Below are 18,130 nucleotides of genomic sequence, written 5' to 3' on the forward strand. Positions count from 1 at the left end.
CCAAACACGCATGACAGCCCATGCATTTGCAGCATGGGGCGGCAGCGCGGAGAGAGAAACAGGCGTGTCCCTTCCGGGAGCGCGCGACCCCATAATCCGTCACTGCGCTTGTTGCCATGGTGAACGCCGGCAGGGCCGAGGGTCGCGCACATTCTCCAAATGTCCTTTTTAAATATTAAAATACATACGCGCGCGTCTGCTAAAATGTACTACGGCGGGGGTTTACTTTTAGTTTTTAGATACTAACCGTAAATGCTGTTGTAATATTTTATGGGTGCGGTCCGAATCGCCGCGTAGCATTTCCGCGGGTTACCGTAATTTACCTCGCAGGCTAGCAGGCTAACCGGCGTGGCCGCTGCTGGGAGCCGCGGAGCGCGAGGGAGGAGGAGGTAGAGGTAGAGGAGAGGAGGAGGGAGGGGGAGAAGGAGGCGGCACCGACCAGATTTTTCCCAGAATCGTCCCAGGAGCTTCATTGTTGGCGAAGAGAGGGAGGGAGGGATAGAGAGAAGGCTAAACGAGGAGCGACGTCATGGGAATCGCCGAGAAATAACAGAGCTGTATCGCGGACTGGCCCTGGACGGCTCCGGTATGCCTGCTAAAAGCAGCCGGGCAGCCTGACCGGTGCTCCACGGGGCCTGCTTCCCATCCTGCGCGTTTCTAGTCCGGGCTAGCAACGCGGATCTTCGCCTATATCGCAGTTTTACTGCATACCCCCGGCAGACGCGATGCGGACTGTAACGGCACTTTGATTTTTTTAAACATTTTTTACATGGCCGTTTAAATCAATTAGGTTCTTTTTTATTTAAAAGAATCACCATTATCACCGTTCTAAAACGACCTTTTATGGGATTGTTATTTCACCGCAACCCGGGACTGTGAGCGAAAATGCGGAATTGGAGGCGGCTCCTGCGGATCTCAAACCGCTCCTTCCTGGCCTTCATTTTCTTTTTCTCCTTGTCTACGTCCTGCCTGTATTTCATTTATGTGGCGCCCGGAATCGGTGAGTAAGCGCATACTGCAGACCCCGCTACCTTTAATAATATAACATGGGGAATATCATATTTTGCCCGCAATTTTTATGTATTGCCGCCCCCCCCCAGAAAAAATACGAAAAAGATGGTAGGCAGCTGCCCTACAATCCGGAAATTTTGGCATTGATGGGAGATTTACAGCAACTACTACCCCCCAGTCATAACTTCTATCGTTATCCGACTCGCTTGTGCTGATCAATGTATTAGTGCACCTTTACCTGCCCGGCTTGCTGGCTCGGGTCCCATTGTGCGAACATGCTTAGTCTGCTTCGGGGTCATGCGTGTATGTATGCGTGTGTGCAGACGCTCCCACGGTGTCCAGCACCTTCACAAAGCCATCAGATCCAGTTCACCTGACCTTAAATGCCGGATGAGCAGGCGAGCGTTCATAATCGTGACGCAAAGCAGAGAATCGCAGATTTACAGGCATGTGCCTTTTTGCGTTAATTCCCTGTTATGTAATGCGATGCGATGGGTCCCGTCAGTAGCGGGCGTGATTGGAGGCGTGCCTGCGCTAACCGTAGCACAATTACCGCCACAGAGCACGTGTTTTCATTTAACTCGGAGATGCTGGACCGGAACGTGGCTCTCCGCCTTGAAGCATAGCGCCGCTCCCTTTTAACCGCTTGGTCACCCCGGCTTAGTAATGCGGCCGAGGCGAAAGGATCGTCCCGCCCTCCCTCCTTGTCATGCGATCACATTCAATTTAGTAAGACTGCAGTTTAAGCACGAACTGATCATACGCTGTAAATGCCAGACAGAGAAGGAATGGCATACGTGTGTGCAGGCCATGCTCGGTCTGCGGAGCCGGCGTGTCCTCTGCAGCTGGAAAACTGCAAACCAGCTACTGTAGTCTTTCAGCCTGCGTTCAATATCTGCCTCTAGTTCCTCAATGAAGTGGTTTAATTGCGTAAAATTGCCTATTTCTTTCGTAATGCTTTTATGCCAAAGCAGTATGCTTATGAAAACGCACCAGGCCCTCTTAAATTACTGGGAACGGGTACATTTGGGTGGATTTAATTGTGATTTAAATTGAATACGTCCTCGGCTGTTTATTTTCTTGTCCCAGAAGACGCGGCATATGATATGTCGGTATTTGAATCGGATGTCATTCAATTATCTAGAGAAAATGACAGAACTGTAGCTTCAAAATGCCCTGCCACAAGCAATGTGAGTTGAATTGTTTCCTATGAACATCTTCCTTCAAACAGAAATGCCCAGTGCTGGTTTGTTTTGTTGTCCCTGTATTATAGCTCAGTTATTTTGGATTTTTCCACTTTATCAGTGATTTAACAGGCAATTATAGTCGTTCAAAACAAGGTACCTAGGATGAGGCTGGCTGAGGTAAGACTTTCAGTGCAAGTTGTGCTTTTTTTTAAGGTTCTTGAGAATATCTATGGTCTCTCACTTTATCGTTTTAAATAATCTGCCTCTGACTCAGAAGTAATTGGTTAGCCCTACTGCTAGTGTTATTCAGACTGCCGGTTTGGGACAAAGACTTTTGTTGGTAAAACCTCTGTCTTGGTCCATACTGGCTCGGTGTCCCTTGGTATCTGTCCAGTTGTCGACTGCTGTCCGTTCTGGTTAGACTTCCGCGATTGTGGATGGTAGCCCTTCGTTTGCTTGGTTCAGGACCTCGCCACTGTCATTTTCTCATCTATGAAGCAGAGCTCCGTTCTGCTGTGTCAGCTGCTTAAGTGTCGTATGGAAAAGCCCCGCTTTCCTCAAACAGCCAAGGGTTTATTTTTACACTGGGGGATGCCATATTCGTCTCAGCATTTGAAGACGGTCTGGTGAGTCAGGAGACAAAGGAATACGTTTCTTTATTGCCTTCGTGGCTGAACCACAGTGGCGCTTATTATATAATGAGGCAAAAATATATCTGGGAAAAATGCACACTAGACAAAAACTCCCCCGTTTTTTGAATGGCCTTTGCTGTCAGAAAAACACATTGAACAAGGGGTGGTACTGTGCCAAGCCCAGCTTGTGTGCATGGTCTTTCCAAAGGACATTTCTATTTTATTTTGTTGTTAGGCATTAGATCATTATGGTGATTGTGCGTCGTCTGCTGTGGCCTGTGGACTGGATTTGTGTGTGTGTGTGTGTGTGTGTCTGCTTGCTGACTCGGCCCTCATTTGAAATGCAAATTCATGTGGGACTGAATTTCAATGCAGTGTCCATCTGAGAGGCTTCCTGTGTGAGACGGTCTTTGTAGTAGCGCGTCGGGGTCCTGATGCCTGTCTGGAGGGATGCTCCAGTGTTTTTGCCAGTCATAGGGTCTCACGGGGTGCCTCGTGCTGCCTGTCACATGCCAGGAAAGTGCATCTTTCCTTTAGGTTTCCCATGTAATGTGCCCGTGCAGTTTTTTTTTAAACCTTTTTCACTCTCCCCATTCACATTACTGTTGACAATTTCTGTTTAATAAATGTATAACTATTTCTTTTAGATGCTGGGCAAGTTAGGTGTTGGAGCGTCATATGTTAAGCTGTTTTAAATATGTTTAAAAATGTACAGACTACGTTTTTAATTTCAGTTCATGTGTTAGAAGGGCGATGTTCATTTTGATCAGTGTCCAACCCTCTTTTTTGATATAGTTTAGTCATTTTACATGGAGGAAACCTGAAAGACTTGGAATATCCTGCACTTGTACAGCGAAATTAATTGCTGTGTTCGCCTTTGACAACAGTTTTGCTTTAGTAATGATTTTTTTTATGTAGGGGGAAAAATGTTACATGTCTTTTATTCAAAATAATCTAAGAGTAATGACTGTGGTGTCACTCTCCAGCTCGATAATGTATATTAGATGTTTCCCTGAGAATGTTCATGTTCATCTTCATTGGTACTGACAATCCTGGTATGAACTGATATATCTTCCGAGGCACATTAGTAGGTAGTAATTGTAATTCTCTTCCTGTAATGTTCACCTGAAACCGCTGGCTTCGCTGAGTCAGATGAGACAAAATTTAATTAGCGCTTTAGACAATGGCTTTATGTGGCCGAACCAGAAAAGGAGAGAGATGTTACACTCCCCGTACTCCCAGGGAAGATAAACCAGTCAGAAGGCCAGCGAGACGCAGTGCGCTAGTTACCACTGGTAATCTTTTTTTCTTTCTTTCAATCAGCAGACTCAGCTAGTTGCGATGAACAAGCCCCCTTTTTGATCCACTAGTACTTTGAAGGCCATACTTTCTTCCTGCTTGCAGTTGAATTTACTTCATGCAAGATATGAGTTTAATATGGGTAGTTTTTGGCGGTAACTGGAAGTTTTTAAATCATTTTGAATTTGATTCATACATCTATGCAGACTTTAAAATGCATGTAAATTTCCAAAGTTTGCCATCAGCGTGTTATGGTTTATAAGAAACGCGCATCATTCTATTCCTATCCTTGTGGTAACCACCACTTTGCGTGCTTGATGTTTGTGCCCGAGTCACCTTGAAACGGGAGCATTAACTGATTAATTGACTCAACTCTGGTTGCCTGATTTACAGCGTTTGGAAGGCTGATCTTGGTTTGTGAATGTGCGTCATACCCAAGCAAGTCACGCGAAACTCCTCCTTTATCGCTTTCTTTTAATGACTCTTCGGTCTAGGATGGCTGCCCTGTATATGTGTCGACATCATCTATTGCAGCATCTCTTCACATTCTAGTGTAAATCGAATCAATCCATTTATATGGTTAGGTGGTTACTGTTGCAATTCAGATTAATTACTTTTCTGTAGCTTAAGGGTATAATGGCTTAAGTTAAAATCACATGACTACCCACTATTCCTCCTATTGGCCAAGATGGCTGTGCTTTGGCTAAGGCCGCGTTTCTGCATTGGGTGTTTGCGTGCAAAATGGCAACTTCTGTATTTCAGACCTGGCTACTTAATTTCATATGTGTACTTGCAAGAGATGTTGTAACAGGTATTGTAGATCTATGAAATGAATTGCTCTGCTTTAGTTCTTCCTTTGGACGTGGACAAGAACTGAAATTCGCATGTTCATTCAATATTTAGCTGTGTGTTTTGTTGACATGGATACGAATAAGTTTTGTGAACCGAATTTCAACTTTCTTTTTACCTGGACTTGGCTGGTCCAGTTGCTTTAAAACAGTTGGGCTCCCCTGTCCCTCGTGGAGGTGACATGTCACACCGGCATGTCTGCCTTAGATAGGAATCCATCCTTCAGACCCTGTGCTGATAGTTCCATTGAAGTGCTAATCGCAGCTAATCTTCTCGTTTCAGCCAACACCTACTTCTTCATGGTCCAGGCCCAGGGTATGATGTTGAGGGACAATGTCCGTACGATCGGTCACATGATCAGGCTGTACACCAACAAGAACAGCAGCATCAATGGCACCGGTACGTACAGGCTGCCCCGCCCTCACGTCCTTTGCCTCCTCGCGTTCTCTTCATGCTCTCACCTGCTTTCGCGCCTTCAAACCTGCCGATGTTCTTACCAAGTATAATGCTTTGCATTGACCTGTGAACCTTATTGACTGGTCTCCCGGCTACCATCTCTCAACCGCTAATGGTATTTTAATAACCTGTGTGAAGCTGGTGTAGTCTGTGTGCTTTTTGTCTTTGATATACTTTCATTTTGAAGTGTGAGCGTTGATGCGACTTGGGCGTCTTGCTGTGCTGTAATGCATACGCTCGGTAAGACGTGAAAAATGTTTATTTGCACTTATTGTCTACTAATGTCTCACAGATTACCCCGATGGCAATAATTCGAGTGAATACATCGCCCAGCCGACTACTTATCTTCCTGAGAATTTCACCTATGCCCTAAACCTCCCTTGCCCTGAAAAATTACCTTCTATGAGTAAGTGTGCCCTCCCTGCGCGCCGTGTCCCTATGTGCAGTAATGCCCTCGACACGTCCTCGTCAGCACCCCCATGACTCCGCTCTTCTTAACCCTTCGGGTTCTTTTCAATTTTTCTTGCTGAAAGTTTTTTTTTTTCTTTTTTTTAATCTCTCCGTTACACTTTTAGTTGCATCTTGAAAGCCACTCATCCATTTTTTTCTTCACTACCCTAAACAGCAATCAGTCACGTGATCATATCAGTGACCGCTAGTTCCTTCCCTGCTGCTATAATCATTGTGTTATTTCTTAAGTGCTCCTCTGTGGTCGATCTCCACCCTCTGCTTCCTCTGCTGGTTGCCTCCGCCCTGACGACCCCCCCCCCCCCCCCCCCCCCGCAGCCCTCAGTAGTGTCTTGCTCTTCACAGATGGTTCCTCTTGATAATACTGCTGCAGTGACGAATCGATTTGTCCTACACCTGACCGCCCGTCGTTTAAGGCGCCGTCAGACAGGTCTGGCATACGTGTGTAAAATCCGATGAGTGCTCAGAAAAGGCCGCTACCATTTTGTGGAACGCAAGGGAGCTTTTTAATGTCGGTGAGGTATTGCTGAAATTTCAGAGTGAGTGAGTCAGATACCATTCTGTTCCTGCATGGACCGTTTCCATGATCAAAATGTATAGTTAGACATCAGAACAATGTCGAATTGCTTGTGAAAATCGAACTGATCAGTGACAGGTTTAGGAATTGCACTTTCAGTGCTTTATGCTCTGCTTCCTTAATTGCACATTTGACCCTTATTTTTTATCGTGCATCTGCAAAGTTCCCAAGTGAATTTTCCCCTGGAAATGGACCTTTCCATTCCGCCTCTTCTCTCCCCGTCTCAACTACCTCTGACTCACCAGATATCGCCATTCCTGACGCCCGTGCCGACTGGCGTAACTTTCGTGTTATGTGAGCTGCCGCCGTGCTCTCTGGTATGGGTGCGAATCTCTGTTCTGTGTCCCCCAGAGGGTCAAACTGACATCAACATGACTGAAATGCCCATGGAAGACATTTACCTCCGGTTCTCGAAATACACAGACGTTCGGAACGCCGGCCACTGGAAGCCAGGAGACTGCAAGCCTCGCTGGAAGGTGAGCAGGCGTGCAGCAGTCCCCCACGTAGCCGCTTACTGTCTGAAGCTCTCTGGCTGCTCAGGTGGCGTGGGAATTTTTGCATTTTTTTTTTATTTTTCTGAATGGGGTTCGTCTGTTACACGGTGGCACTAAGGCGTTAACCTGACTGCTGTGAGAATTAAACTGGCTCAGCCTGAAAACGTCCTCGTTTTCAGACGTCCCTATAGCGCAGGAGCTCAGCCGGCTGGTATAGTTAAAATGGTGTGGATCTGACGGTGCCGACTGACTGGCAGCCTGGAGCACCGCGTCACATTGCTGTGGTTTGGCTCCTGCGCCAAAACCCTTCAGGGGCTCGATATACATGCAACTGCTCACTTCCGATTGGCCGTTTCAGCTACTATGTAAGTAGTGTTATGGGGGTGAATATACAGATAATCAAGGAGAATGACTGGTCATTCTTTGGCCTCTCTGCCATGATTAGGTCTGCTTATAGCCAGTCCTACTCTTTCCTGTCTTGTTTGAGTTGTGTGTATTTAATGGTGTGCTTGCAGTTTGCTGTGATGCTGACCTTATCCTGTCCCTAGTAGTGCTTGTTCCTGATGTGTCCGGTCACTTTTTTGCTGGTGTGATTTCTAGCACTTTCGCTGCATGCATCCTGAGTGACTTCCTCCCCCACAGGTTGCCATCTTGATCCCCTTCCGGAACCGGCATGAGCACCTGCCCATACTCCTACGGCACCTCATCCCCATGCTCCAGCGCCAGCACCTGCAGTTTGGTTTCTACATCATCGAGCAGGTGATGCATCTTTTCTGCAATTCTGCACAGTTCGGCGGCTGTGACGCCTGCCCGAGTTCTGATGATGATTTGGTATTTAATTGCTGGTCGGTGTGCGGCTCAGCAGGTTTGGGACCTGTGCCTCATCCAGGAGGTTATGGAATCGCGTCCCGTGGCTGGCAGAGTACTTGTGGCTGTGTCCGAACTCAGGGGCCGAATTCAGGCACCGCCTTTGTGGGCTGCCTTCTTCAAAGGTCTAACAGAATGTGTCGTCAAATGGGACGCTCTGGCCTATGAACAATTTCCTATTCGCGTCACCAGCTATTCCCACCAATTAACTTTGAGTCATTAAGTGCCGTTCCTACTTTACCTCTGCGCAGTGAAGCATGGGATATGTTAGACTGCGAACGATCCATCGGGTGGATCTTTTGCGACTTGGCAAAAGGATGTATTTCTAAGGCGCTATTGAAGGAGCCTTTGAAATGCGACAGCCTTTGAAATGCGACAGCCATGTCACATTCGGTGCTCAGATGCAGCCCCCTGAATTTGGACATAGTCCATGTCACCGTCAGAGCCTTGAATAATGGCCAACTGCTGCATAGAAATGCAAACCCCATGAATTTCTGTTCTACTGGTTCTCTGGTCATTAGACTGGTACTCAGCCCTTCAACCGTGCCATGCTGTTCAACGTGGGTTTCAAGGAAGCCATGAAGGATCTAGACTGGGACTGCTTCATCTTCCACGACGTGGATCACATCCCGGAGAATGACCGTAACTACTACGGCTGCGGGCAGATGCCCCGGCACTTTGCAGCCAAGCTGGACAAATACATGTACATGTGAGTTTGACATCACTTCCCCTTACTGATCGCACTCTGCATGTCCATTGTCATGCTACTCCAGTCGGGCCTGCTACCGCTGACTTCTGCGGCCGATCCTCCTCTTTAATTAGTGTTTATTTTCTGACAATCAGACGGCCACGTGTGAGGCTGGGTAAGTCGATCTGTAGGCCGACAATCTCCCACCCCTCGTCTCTGCAGGTGTTTGCACTTAAATGGCAGCTCTCTGCCTCTTCCTTAGGAGTTAATCAGCCGTGTCACACCCGGTTATCCAGAGATCTGTGTGTCTGGAATAAATTCACACATGGCAGATGTTGTGTTTTCGCTCTATGGCCATATTTCATCTGAATTTGCCTTTCGTATTGCTGTGAGAGTGACTTAATGTCTAACCCCTGTGTAATCCTGTTTCGTGTAATCCTAACCTGTGTTCTGAAATCTGTAGTAATCCCTTTGACAAATCCCCCTTAGAGGGGTTTAGATCACTAAAGTAGATGAATCCCATCCTGCACACGTTTTTTGCAAAACCTGCTTCAGGGACCCCGTGGGTCACGTGGGATTTTTTTTCTCCTGAGATTAATGGGCCCTCTGTGCAGTGTGTGTCCCCTGCCCCTCACTCCATGGATGTGGAGTGCCGGTGGATGCGGGTGCCTGTGTGTTCTAGACTGTTCTGTCAGGTGTATTGGGGAGGCAGTGTGGGCTGGGTTGGATTCTGGGAAGCAGCGCATGTCCTGACCGGGCTGATTTTGCCGCTAACTAAAGGATTTTATATAGTAGAAGCTAAGCAGTATTTATTTTTGCATTGTTTCCCCTAGTTGCTTATTTTTAACTGGACATATCCTGGAAAATAGCGCCCCCTCATGTCTCATCACCGCCATAAATCTGTACTCGCATGCTGTCGGCATGACTTCCGTATATTTCAGCCTAAGCTGCCGTTCTTTCAGATCAGGAAGTGTGCATCCATTAGATCTAATGCTTCAGTGATAGGGTTGGGTTTAATCTTAAGTAGCCATTCATCCAATGTTGAGTAAGTGATGGATGGATGGTTACTTTATTGATCCCAGTGGGATATTCATTTGCATATGACAGCAGTATAATAAACTGCAAACAAGGCTGTGTAGAAATGAATAAATGTAGGAATAGCAAGGTCAGGCTGTGTATTGTCTTCTGTGTTCTTTACACGTTTTCTAGACTTTTTAGGCATCTAATCACCTTTCCCTGGTTTATTTATTTATTTTTTTCCCCCAACTCAGCCTTCCATACGCGGAATTCTTCGGAGGTGTGAGTGGGTTGACTGTGGACCAGTTCCGGAAGATCAATGGGTTTCCCAATGCGTTCTGGGGCTGGGGCGGCGAGGACGACGACCTCTGGAACAGGTCACTGTTACTGATAAGTGCAGAACCTCACAGCTGGAAACAATTTCTTGCATGTGCTGCAGCTTAGATGCTGCATGCTAATAGGATGTGCTCTGGCATAGATGTAGCTATAGTTACAATCCTCCATCTTTTTCGGCCATTGCCTCTGTAGCCCCCTCTAAAAAGGCAGAAATGAAGTGATGGCCATTGGCTTTGATCCGGTGAGATTGTAGATATTCGCTCTAGGATGTTCTTGGTTGTACTTAAGCGACATGCTCTGCTGGTTGGCTTTTAGGGTGCACTATGCGGGCTTCAACGTCACCAGGCCAGAAGGGGACTTAGGAAAGTACAAATCCATCCCTCACCACCATCGGGGAGAAGTTCAGTTCCTGGGGAGGTGAGTCCTGAGATGTTCCCGGGAGGGGCTTGTCCACGACCCCTGGAGAGGTGCCTCCGTCTTGGCCAGCAGTGCCCATGAGGTCGCTGACCCCACGGCCTCTGCCCAGACGCCTTTCACATCACAGGATCTTGACCTTTTAACCTGAAGAAGCTTCTGCTGTTGACGAAAGCCTAGTGCAAACAGTGGTTTGAACAGTTTCATTTCCTGTCACAGACGTTTTAATTGTAGATGCTTGCTGTGTGTGAAAATATTTCTGTAAAATTCCTTGCGGTTAGAATCGTTAATCTGGTTGTCTTAGGATGTGTTATTGCTGGAACCATACAGTAGAAGGTATAGCTGTTTAACTGTATTCTTAAATATTCATTTAAGTATTTGACACTTCATATCTGATGCTTAAAATGACGTGTTACTGTGTTTCAGAAGATGAAGCCTCAGTATAAATGCTGACTGGAGTTCCCATTTCACTTCACAGGTACAAGCTTCTGAGATATTCCAAAGAGAGACAGTACCTAGACGGTTTGAACAACTTGAACTACACACCCAAGATCACTCTGAGCAGACTATACAAAAACATATCAGTTAACCTTTCCCCAGAACTGGCTCCTGTCGCCGACTATTGAACTGGCTTGTTTGTCTCTTGAATGGATTCCAGGACCTGACACAAGCAAAATCCGGTTTCTGAATCCTTTCAGCTGTATGAAGGAAAAAAAATAAAATAAAAAAAAAATGGAGTCCGGTTTGACGTGGCTGGGTCGCCCTACGTGAAGAGCCGAGACCCACACCGCCGGAATGATCGCGTCGCCATTTGCATGTTAGGGGGGCCGTGTCGGCTTCCACTAGTAAATTACCATCTTATTTTGGAACAGCAGAGTGCCAGTGTTAGCCAACACAACGTTTACTGCATAGCCTTAAATCCACAGGAGTTCTGTATCACCAGTCTTTTGTTTGAGTAGTAAGGTGCTGTGGAAGGAGAGTGGTTGGCCAAGGGTTCCACTTTGTGCCAGGAGAGATGGGGTCGACGCCCTGCATAACTCACACAGGCTTCTTCAATCAATTCTTGCTGATTTTTTTTTTTTTTTTTAATTCCGGCGGTGAGGAGTTCAGGTTCAGAAAGTACAAATCCAGGCCAAGGTTTTGTTTCAACCTGCCATTTGAGTCTGAAGAGTCACAGAGCACTCCAGCTGGTTGGTTGAAAGAAAACCTTGGTCTGGATTTGCACTTTCTGGGCCTGAAATTTCCACCACTGTTAAATTCACCTCATTTTTGGGGGGCTGGGGGGGAGGTATGGCAAATCAAAGTAGGAACCAGTTAAAAAAAAAAAAAAAAAGATGATTCAAGGTAAGTGTGCAGTTCATTGTACAAATATTTGCTCTGTTCCTGGGAAGTGTTCCTCCTCCCCCCATTTGGAATGTCAGATCCGCTGCTAGCGTGGTGCTGTCAGGCTGGGGGAGCAGGAGACCCTGGAGCTTATGCAGGGCTTTGGAAACCCGTTTCCGTACAGCAGCAGTGTCAAATGAAACCCAGCCGCTCATTTTAACGACGACCTTAGGAGACAATGGGCCTTGTTCTGGCTGGTCGTCGTGTCCATTTTCGTTCACTCCTGACCGGGTTTAATTTCCTGAAGATGGTGATTTGTATATGTGATGTAAATTTTGGATATGTTTTATTTTTTTGTATTTATTTATTTCGTAGAAGCACTCCAGGTCATGTGAAACGTGGTCTCATTCCTCTGGCTGTATATTGTACTGTCGAGACGGTTTGCATGAAGAAAACCAATGTAAATACAGGCCTTTTAAAATCTAAAGCGTATTAGGGTTATTAGACAATTTAGTGCAACTTTGTTCATTTTCCTTTGGCAGCTATGACATTTCTCCAGATCGCTAGGCAATTTAGCTGAATGGAGCGAGAACCCGTCTGCTGAGATTAGCCACGCTTTTTGCGCACTGATCCCCTGGTTTCCGCACCAGATTTTCACTTGCACCCCCCCCCCCCTCCCCCCAAAGAAAAAGTCTGCGTTGATCGAGTTCTGCATGCCTTTATGATTTTTTTACATTTTTTTTTTTGCCTGTGTTTTTGGAAGTGCACTGTGTACCGGTCAGCCACGCCTCTGAGGAGTGGGGGACGCTGGGACAGAAGGGGGTCGCTGAGCTACGCTGGCGCCGCCCACCAGAATGTCCCCCATGAACGGGCGTGCCTGATCGTACGTCCCTCTCTCTGGGGGTGTATTTATTTTGAGCTCCGGACTGTAAAATAAGCCGTAATGTGAGGATGGCTGTTGCGCCCTCCTTGAACGGCGTGTAGAATAAACGTGGGCTATGACGACTCCAACTAAACGGTTTTGAGCGCTACATTGTTTATTTTGTTTGTCTTTTTAAACGAATGGCTTTTGTCTTCTGTTTGATGTATTTCCTGTGGGTTGTTTCTCTCAAAAAGCCCTAAATATCGTTGCCTTTGCTGTCTGTTTAGCGTGTGGGATCTCTGGCCGAGATTCAGGAGGTGTTTCACCCGACCGCCTGAACCTTCCATCCGGTTTGGATTGAGACTTGCCGTTTGCCAGGTTCTCTAAATGAGGGTGTTAAATTCACCCAGTCTCAGCAAACGTCCTGTAAGATCTTGGAGGTCACCCACGCCAGTTGCAGCTCCGAACGTGCACTGTTGTAAATTAGTTCGATTACAATGCCATAACCCTCTAGCTTGGTTTTATTGCTGATGCAAACGCATGGGTTACTTTTAACTTTACCGTGAATTTTCAGGGTTTTGGGTGGGGGGCCTCAAATACTATCAACCAAATGTAGCTCTCTGGAGTGTTTTGAGATTTTAAACAATCTTTCTAAGATGCATTTCATAAGTAAGTGGCGTTTATAGGCCTGCGTGATGATGCATTTATAAAGCCAATTGTTTAATGACCACTGTAATTGTGTCCGGTATGGAAGTGGGATCCTCATGCAGCTGTAACAGCCATTAAAACCTGACCTCAGTCACAGCAGGTCAGGTCCCAGTACTGTGGACAATATACAGCGGTTATACCTTTTGAAGGGGACGGCAGCTTCCATACCTGATACGCAAGTCCAGAACACAATCACCCGTATTTCATTTACTGCTATTATTAGTTTTTCAAATCGATTTCCAGCACCTGTTTTTTCAGACTCAAGATTGTATAAATGTAGAAATGGGTCAGCCATTTTGGGGGGGGGGGGGGTTTGTTACGATAAATTTGTGCTCTGCCCCTCCCCCAGCCAGTGAGTAGTCAAGGTGAGATTGCAAACTGCAGCGATGTTGTGGTTTATTGGTTAAACCTCAGAGCTTGGATCAGGTAACTTCCTGGGGATTTCATTGTGGTACTGTTTAAAGGGAAGTACTACTACTGGGAAGATCTGGAATGTAATTATGGCTGGGCTATTCTTTCTAAAGTGGCTTATTATGCGAGATGAAGATATCATGAGAGGTTTCTGCTGAAGTCGGTGCATTAGCGTAATGAAACTTATCTAGCATAAAGGCAGAGAGTTCACAGTTGATGGGTGGATTTCACTGGAAGTTCATCGACGTTTAAGTCTGGCTTCGCGGCAGATTTTGAATCTATGGTGGAATATTCTGTAGGAGGGAAGATACTCTGAGCTGATGAGCCTCCTGTCTTCCTGATGGAGTACCACCCAGCCCGATCTTTCATGTAGGAAATGGCGGTCCCCAACCAGGAAACGCTCCCAGTGGATTTGACGCCAGAAGTTGTCCTTGTAATCAACTGCAGCAGCTCCTCGCGTCTGAAAGCGCTGATGTTAAAAGCCTCACCTATTCGGTTTTTCCTCTTCTGCCACCCAAAAGTTCCTTTTGATGGTGTGTGATGGGGCCGCGTAGCGTCAAGCGTGTGCTGAGGCATTCCACCTCGGATACACGCGTTCCCTGCTGTCAGCGTGCTGGAAGGTTGTCTATACTCCGCGTGCATCACCAATAGGGTTATTTGTAATGTTGAGTATTACATATTGCAGTATTCATATTAATGTGCCTTGGGTTTTTAAATTTCAGTTGAAATATTTTAGAAATATTTGATTTTAGGTTTTTAGCAGTGAACATTGACTTGAGTTTATAGGAAATTTGAGTGCATATGCGTTTTTTTTTTCTTCCTTCCTCTTGTTTTTATTTTTTATTTGTTTTACCTAGATGTGAATATATGAAAATTTAAGATTATTATTATTATTTTTTTTAAAGAACATTTCACAAAATATTTTGACGTTGCTTTACAGTGTTTGTATAATCAATTGCTTTGGAATTACGTTCACACTGTTCTGTCTGATACAGTGGACTTTGTAACCCTGTTTTTTCAGTAAAGTAAACGATTATGTTGCCATGTTCATGTAACACCGCTTTAGCATATTTTTTTATTCAAATAAAGAAGTGAATTTCAGTGTCATCTAGTGTATTTAATGGAATTACTTCAGTACACAGTCGATACTGACGCTTCCGTCACCAGTACATGATCTGTCTTCCAGAGAAGGTCAGTAAACATCCAACTTTGAAGGGATGACCTTAGGTATCTTCTCTAGCCTTACTGGTTTATAAACCTCATCGAAGCAAATTACCTCTGCAGTCTTAACATGAGCACATTTGTGGGACATAACTGCGATTCACCTTGATATCATCAAAAAGTGCAAAGTACACTTGCATTCAGACTAGCCCTAGTTTACACCTGCAATATTTTAACCCCCCCCCCCCCCCCCCCAATTAATACACAAAGGAATGGATGTGCTACTTAAGGTCAGTTCCCTGCATGTTTAAATGATGATTGTGTTTGTGTTCTCTGTCCCTGTTACAGGCGTGTTGAGCTGGGATGCTTTGCGTGTCATTCGGCATGTTACTCCTGCGGGTTGGTGACCACAGCAGTGGTCGAGTATGAGTAAGGACTTAGTAGTAGAGCCAAGGTGTAGTGACGATGACCTTGCCCGTGGGCTGCGAAAATCACCTGTAAACAGAGTATTTGGACAGACAGGAGCTGGTAAATACGACGTTGCATTTCTCTCAGTTTGTGACTTCTGAAGAAGCGATTATACATGTCGTTGCTCGCATCAAGGAGTACAGATAGGGCACCATCGCATTAAGACTAGCATCCTCTAGTTCATATTTGATGATGTTGTGAATTAAAACATGAATGTGCCTGAGATGATAGATGTGCTCTGTTCGGCAACTGCGTACTTCTAACTTATTAATTACGCACCAGCTGCCACTCGGGTTCATGGATGGAAAGCGGAAAGGATGTGTTCGCATTTATTTTGTCACACGCTTGGAGAGGTGTGTATATGCAGGGCAGGACTGAGATTAAAAGTGAGCTCTGGACTTTGAGGTACCGCGTGACGGATCTCGTCCCACCAGGAAAATGCCCGATATGCCAGATGACCAGTCCAGTCCTGTATATACATGCACACATTTTTACTTACTTCTGCTGTCTCGTGAAATGCTTCCTGATCCTTTGACTTCCAGTATGCTTTGGTCTGGAAGATGACTTTGTAAAGTCCTGGCACAAAATCCTTCTCTTCAATGAGACCATGGACCTCTCCTGTACTATCAGTGGCCCTGCATGACGGATGCACAAGAGGCGGTAATGCGTAAAAACGTCTGGAGGAGGCAGCTGGAAGATGGAAAGAAAGGATGGAAAGTGTCGGACTCAAGATCCTTAAACGGTGATTTGTGGATCCTGTTACCCTTCCTGAATGAGGCTCCAGTTGTTGTCCGTCTGTCGGTACACCTCCAGCTTGACGGCGGAGGCCGGCAGCCCGCTCACCGCATCCAGCACTTTCACCATCAACGGGCACGTTTTGTAGTCCTGGTGGGTGATTGGGTGGGGGGGTGAGCCGTACCGGGGATGTAATGACAAGTTGTGTAAGAGATATCACCACCTTTTCGGAATATTTCAGCTATTGCAGCTGACTGTGTAGTTATCTATAAACCGCTGCCAGCGTTTTGATTAAAACTGATCTGCTGATCTTGGGTACGTTTCCCAGCAGCGTTAGTAATATACATAGTTGGAACCGTTCAGTTGCGTGGGTCCAACTAATGTAAGTTGCCAACGGCGGCTTTCGGCAAACGCACCCTGTGTAAATGCTGAGATTCGACATTTTTTATGGCGATTACCATAATCGTTAAACCGAGGATATGAAAGTTAATGGGGGTGGCTTTTATTTGTCCTGTTTTTTTGCACTGTCTGCATACTTATGAAATGTTTTCCCAGAGCAAACGAACAAACAAGCGGTGCAAATATGCGTTGAGATCTTGGATATTCATGAGGACAAACCGAGACTTTACGTAACGGGAGACTGATACCGATACGAAATGGTGTCATAAATTATAATACCAAGGCGGATTGCAACGCTGAATGTTTGTACTTTTACACTTAAAGATCTGTCAACCCGATGAAAGATATAACGTGATGAAAGTTATAAATGGTTATCTCATTATGTCTTCGTAGTTTTCATATCAGTAACTTTCTGGGGTGTATTTTTTTCCACATAGATTATAGGAGCCTTTAAAAGCCGCCACACTGTGATCTATTAAAAGTTTTAATACACTATTGTCACTGTGCGGAAAATCGAATTTGCATAATCCAGAAAGTGCCAGCAGTCATTAAGGATTGGTGGCACCCAGCAGAAAAGTTAATGGGAACTTACCTCCGGCGTGGCATCGCAAAACAGGACGGTTATCGCTACTACCAGCGAGATCGCTGTGCGGGTCATGCTTACTCGGCAGTACCGTCTCCGCTGGATTGTTCCCACAGCTCTCCTGGCTTTTTAAAGCCAGTCCCGGTAACTGTGCCTGCCTTTGCCCGTGACCTTGTGGCCGAGGACCTGCTGACTGCCGTTATTGCTTCAGTGAAGGGAGTGGAGTTTGGGGGGGGGGGGGGGCTCGTCAGGCTAAAATCGCATTGTAAGAATCTAATAAAAACGGGATTTACGTACCGCTGATTATCTCCTCAGATCACTTTTCTCAAATGGAGAAAAAGGTAAACAGTGGGCGTGCCTGCAGAGAACATTACATCCCGTCTTCTTGCCCCTCTTTTTATGAATAGTATTGATTGGACAAATTCATAAAAACCAACACAACACACAGGTCACAAATCACGGTCACTGCATGTTTTAAGGATGAGGAAACAGTTATTTCCACGTTTCATTATTTGCTCCAAACGCACTGCTATTTTTTTTTTTAGGTTCAGCCCTCAGATCCTAAATTACTTCTGGGGTTTAATCTTCTATGTTCTACTGTTGAAAATATTAGACACTTTACTATATGTTGAGAGGGTTTAATTATAAACTGGCCGGTGTTTCAGTATTGCATGCTTGGGGATTTGTTTTGAATTATTAATTGTAGGGGATTGAAGGGAAGGGTCCCATTTATCTTGTGTTCATATTATAATTTAGATATTTTTTAGAAATTAAATTGAAAGTATAGCCAATGAATGCTTGCCGGCCGCAGTATTTGAACTAACAACCTTCTAATCACGATCATGCAAGCAAGCGGCGTCACTCACCGTTATTTCTGTTTTTACACATATGAACGATTTCACAGCACTAATGAAGGCAACGGGCAAAACTTAGCGATGTTACAAAGGGCCTTATAAGCTGTTGGGCCTTTTATGTAAGAGTCTGTAAAGTTCAAAGGTCAAAAGGCCATGCCCATGTCCCCTCACATACAGGTTTTAAATATACTATATTTAGATGGAGAAGCGTTTTATATTCATATATAGCATGTGCAAGATCTGGAATACCTAGTTTCATACACAATCAACAAACCACAATAGCACTGGAAAATCCTTAAAACAGTCATAGCCCTGTATGTTCCCTATTCTG

The 18,130-nt window shown here is 45.5% G+C and overlaps 2 protein-coding genes across 2 annotated transcripts; one reads left to right on the forward strand and one right to left on the reverse strand.

Annotated features, from left to right (window-relative positions):
- The first annotated feature begins 95 nt into the window (after positions 1-95).
- On the forward strand, positions 96-14,706 carry LOC125740713 (beta-1,4-galactosyltransferase 6-like). The gene is made up of 9 exons (XM_049012247.1): positions 96-1,000; positions 5,261-5,377; positions 5,727-5,840; positions 6,831-6,955; positions 7,616-7,732; positions 8,362-8,549; positions 9,800-9,922; positions 10,197-10,298; positions 10,774-14,706. Exons 1-9 carry the CDS (start codon positions 886-888, stop codon positions 10,919-10,921), a joined length of 1,149 nt encoding a protein of 382 aa, XP_048868204.1. The 5' UTR covers positions 96-885; the 3' UTR covers positions 10,922-14,706.
- On the reverse strand, positions 14,696-17,133 carry ttr (transthyretin (prealbumin, amyloidosis type I)). Its single transcript, XM_049012249.1, has 4 exons — positions 16,955-17,133; positions 15,992-16,113; positions 15,728-15,863; positions 14,696-15,255 (listed from the first exon to the last, which is right to left on the reverse strand). The coding sequence occupies exons 1-4, from the start codon at positions 17,018-17,020 to the stop codon at positions 15,148-15,150; spliced, it is 432 nt and encodes a 143-aa protein (XP_048868206.1). The 5' UTR covers positions 17,021-17,133; the 3' UTR covers positions 14,696-15,147.
- Positions 17,134-18,130: the final 997 nt, after the last annotated feature.

The sequence above is a fragment of the Brienomyrus brachyistius genome, chromosome 4 (genome assembly GCF_023856365.1).
Source record: "Brienomyrus brachyistius isolate T26 chromosome 4, BBRACH_0.4, whole genome shotgun sequence".
NCBI classification, from domain to species: domain Eukaryota; kingdom Metazoa; phylum Chordata; class Actinopteri; order Osteoglossiformes; family Mormyridae; genus Brienomyrus; species Brienomyrus brachyistius.

Coding starts and splice junctions, on each gene's coding strand:
- LOC125740713 (XM_049012247.1), top strand. CDS start 886: ATGCGGAATTGGAGGCGGCTCCTGCGGATCTCAAACCGCTCCTTCCTG. Junction 5,841..6,830: donor TGAAAAATTACCTTCTATGA/GTAAGTGTGCCC, acceptor TGTGTCCCCCAG/AGGGTCAAACTGACATCAAC. Junction 8,550..9,799: donor CTGGACAAATACATGTACAT/GTGAGTTTGACA, acceptor CCCCCAACTCAG/CCTTCCATACGCGGAATTCT.
- ttr (XM_049012249.1), bottom strand. CDS start 17,020: ATGACCCGCACAGCGATCTCGCTGGTAGTAGCGATAACCGTCCTGTTT. Junction 16,114..16,954: donor TTTGCGATGCCACGCCGGAG/GTAAGTTCCCAT, acceptor ATCACCCACCAG/GACTACAAAACGTGCCCGTT. Junction 15,256..15,727: donor CATTTCACGAGACAGCAGAA/GTAAGTAAAAAT, acceptor CTCTGTTTACAG/GTGATTTTCGCAGCCCACGG.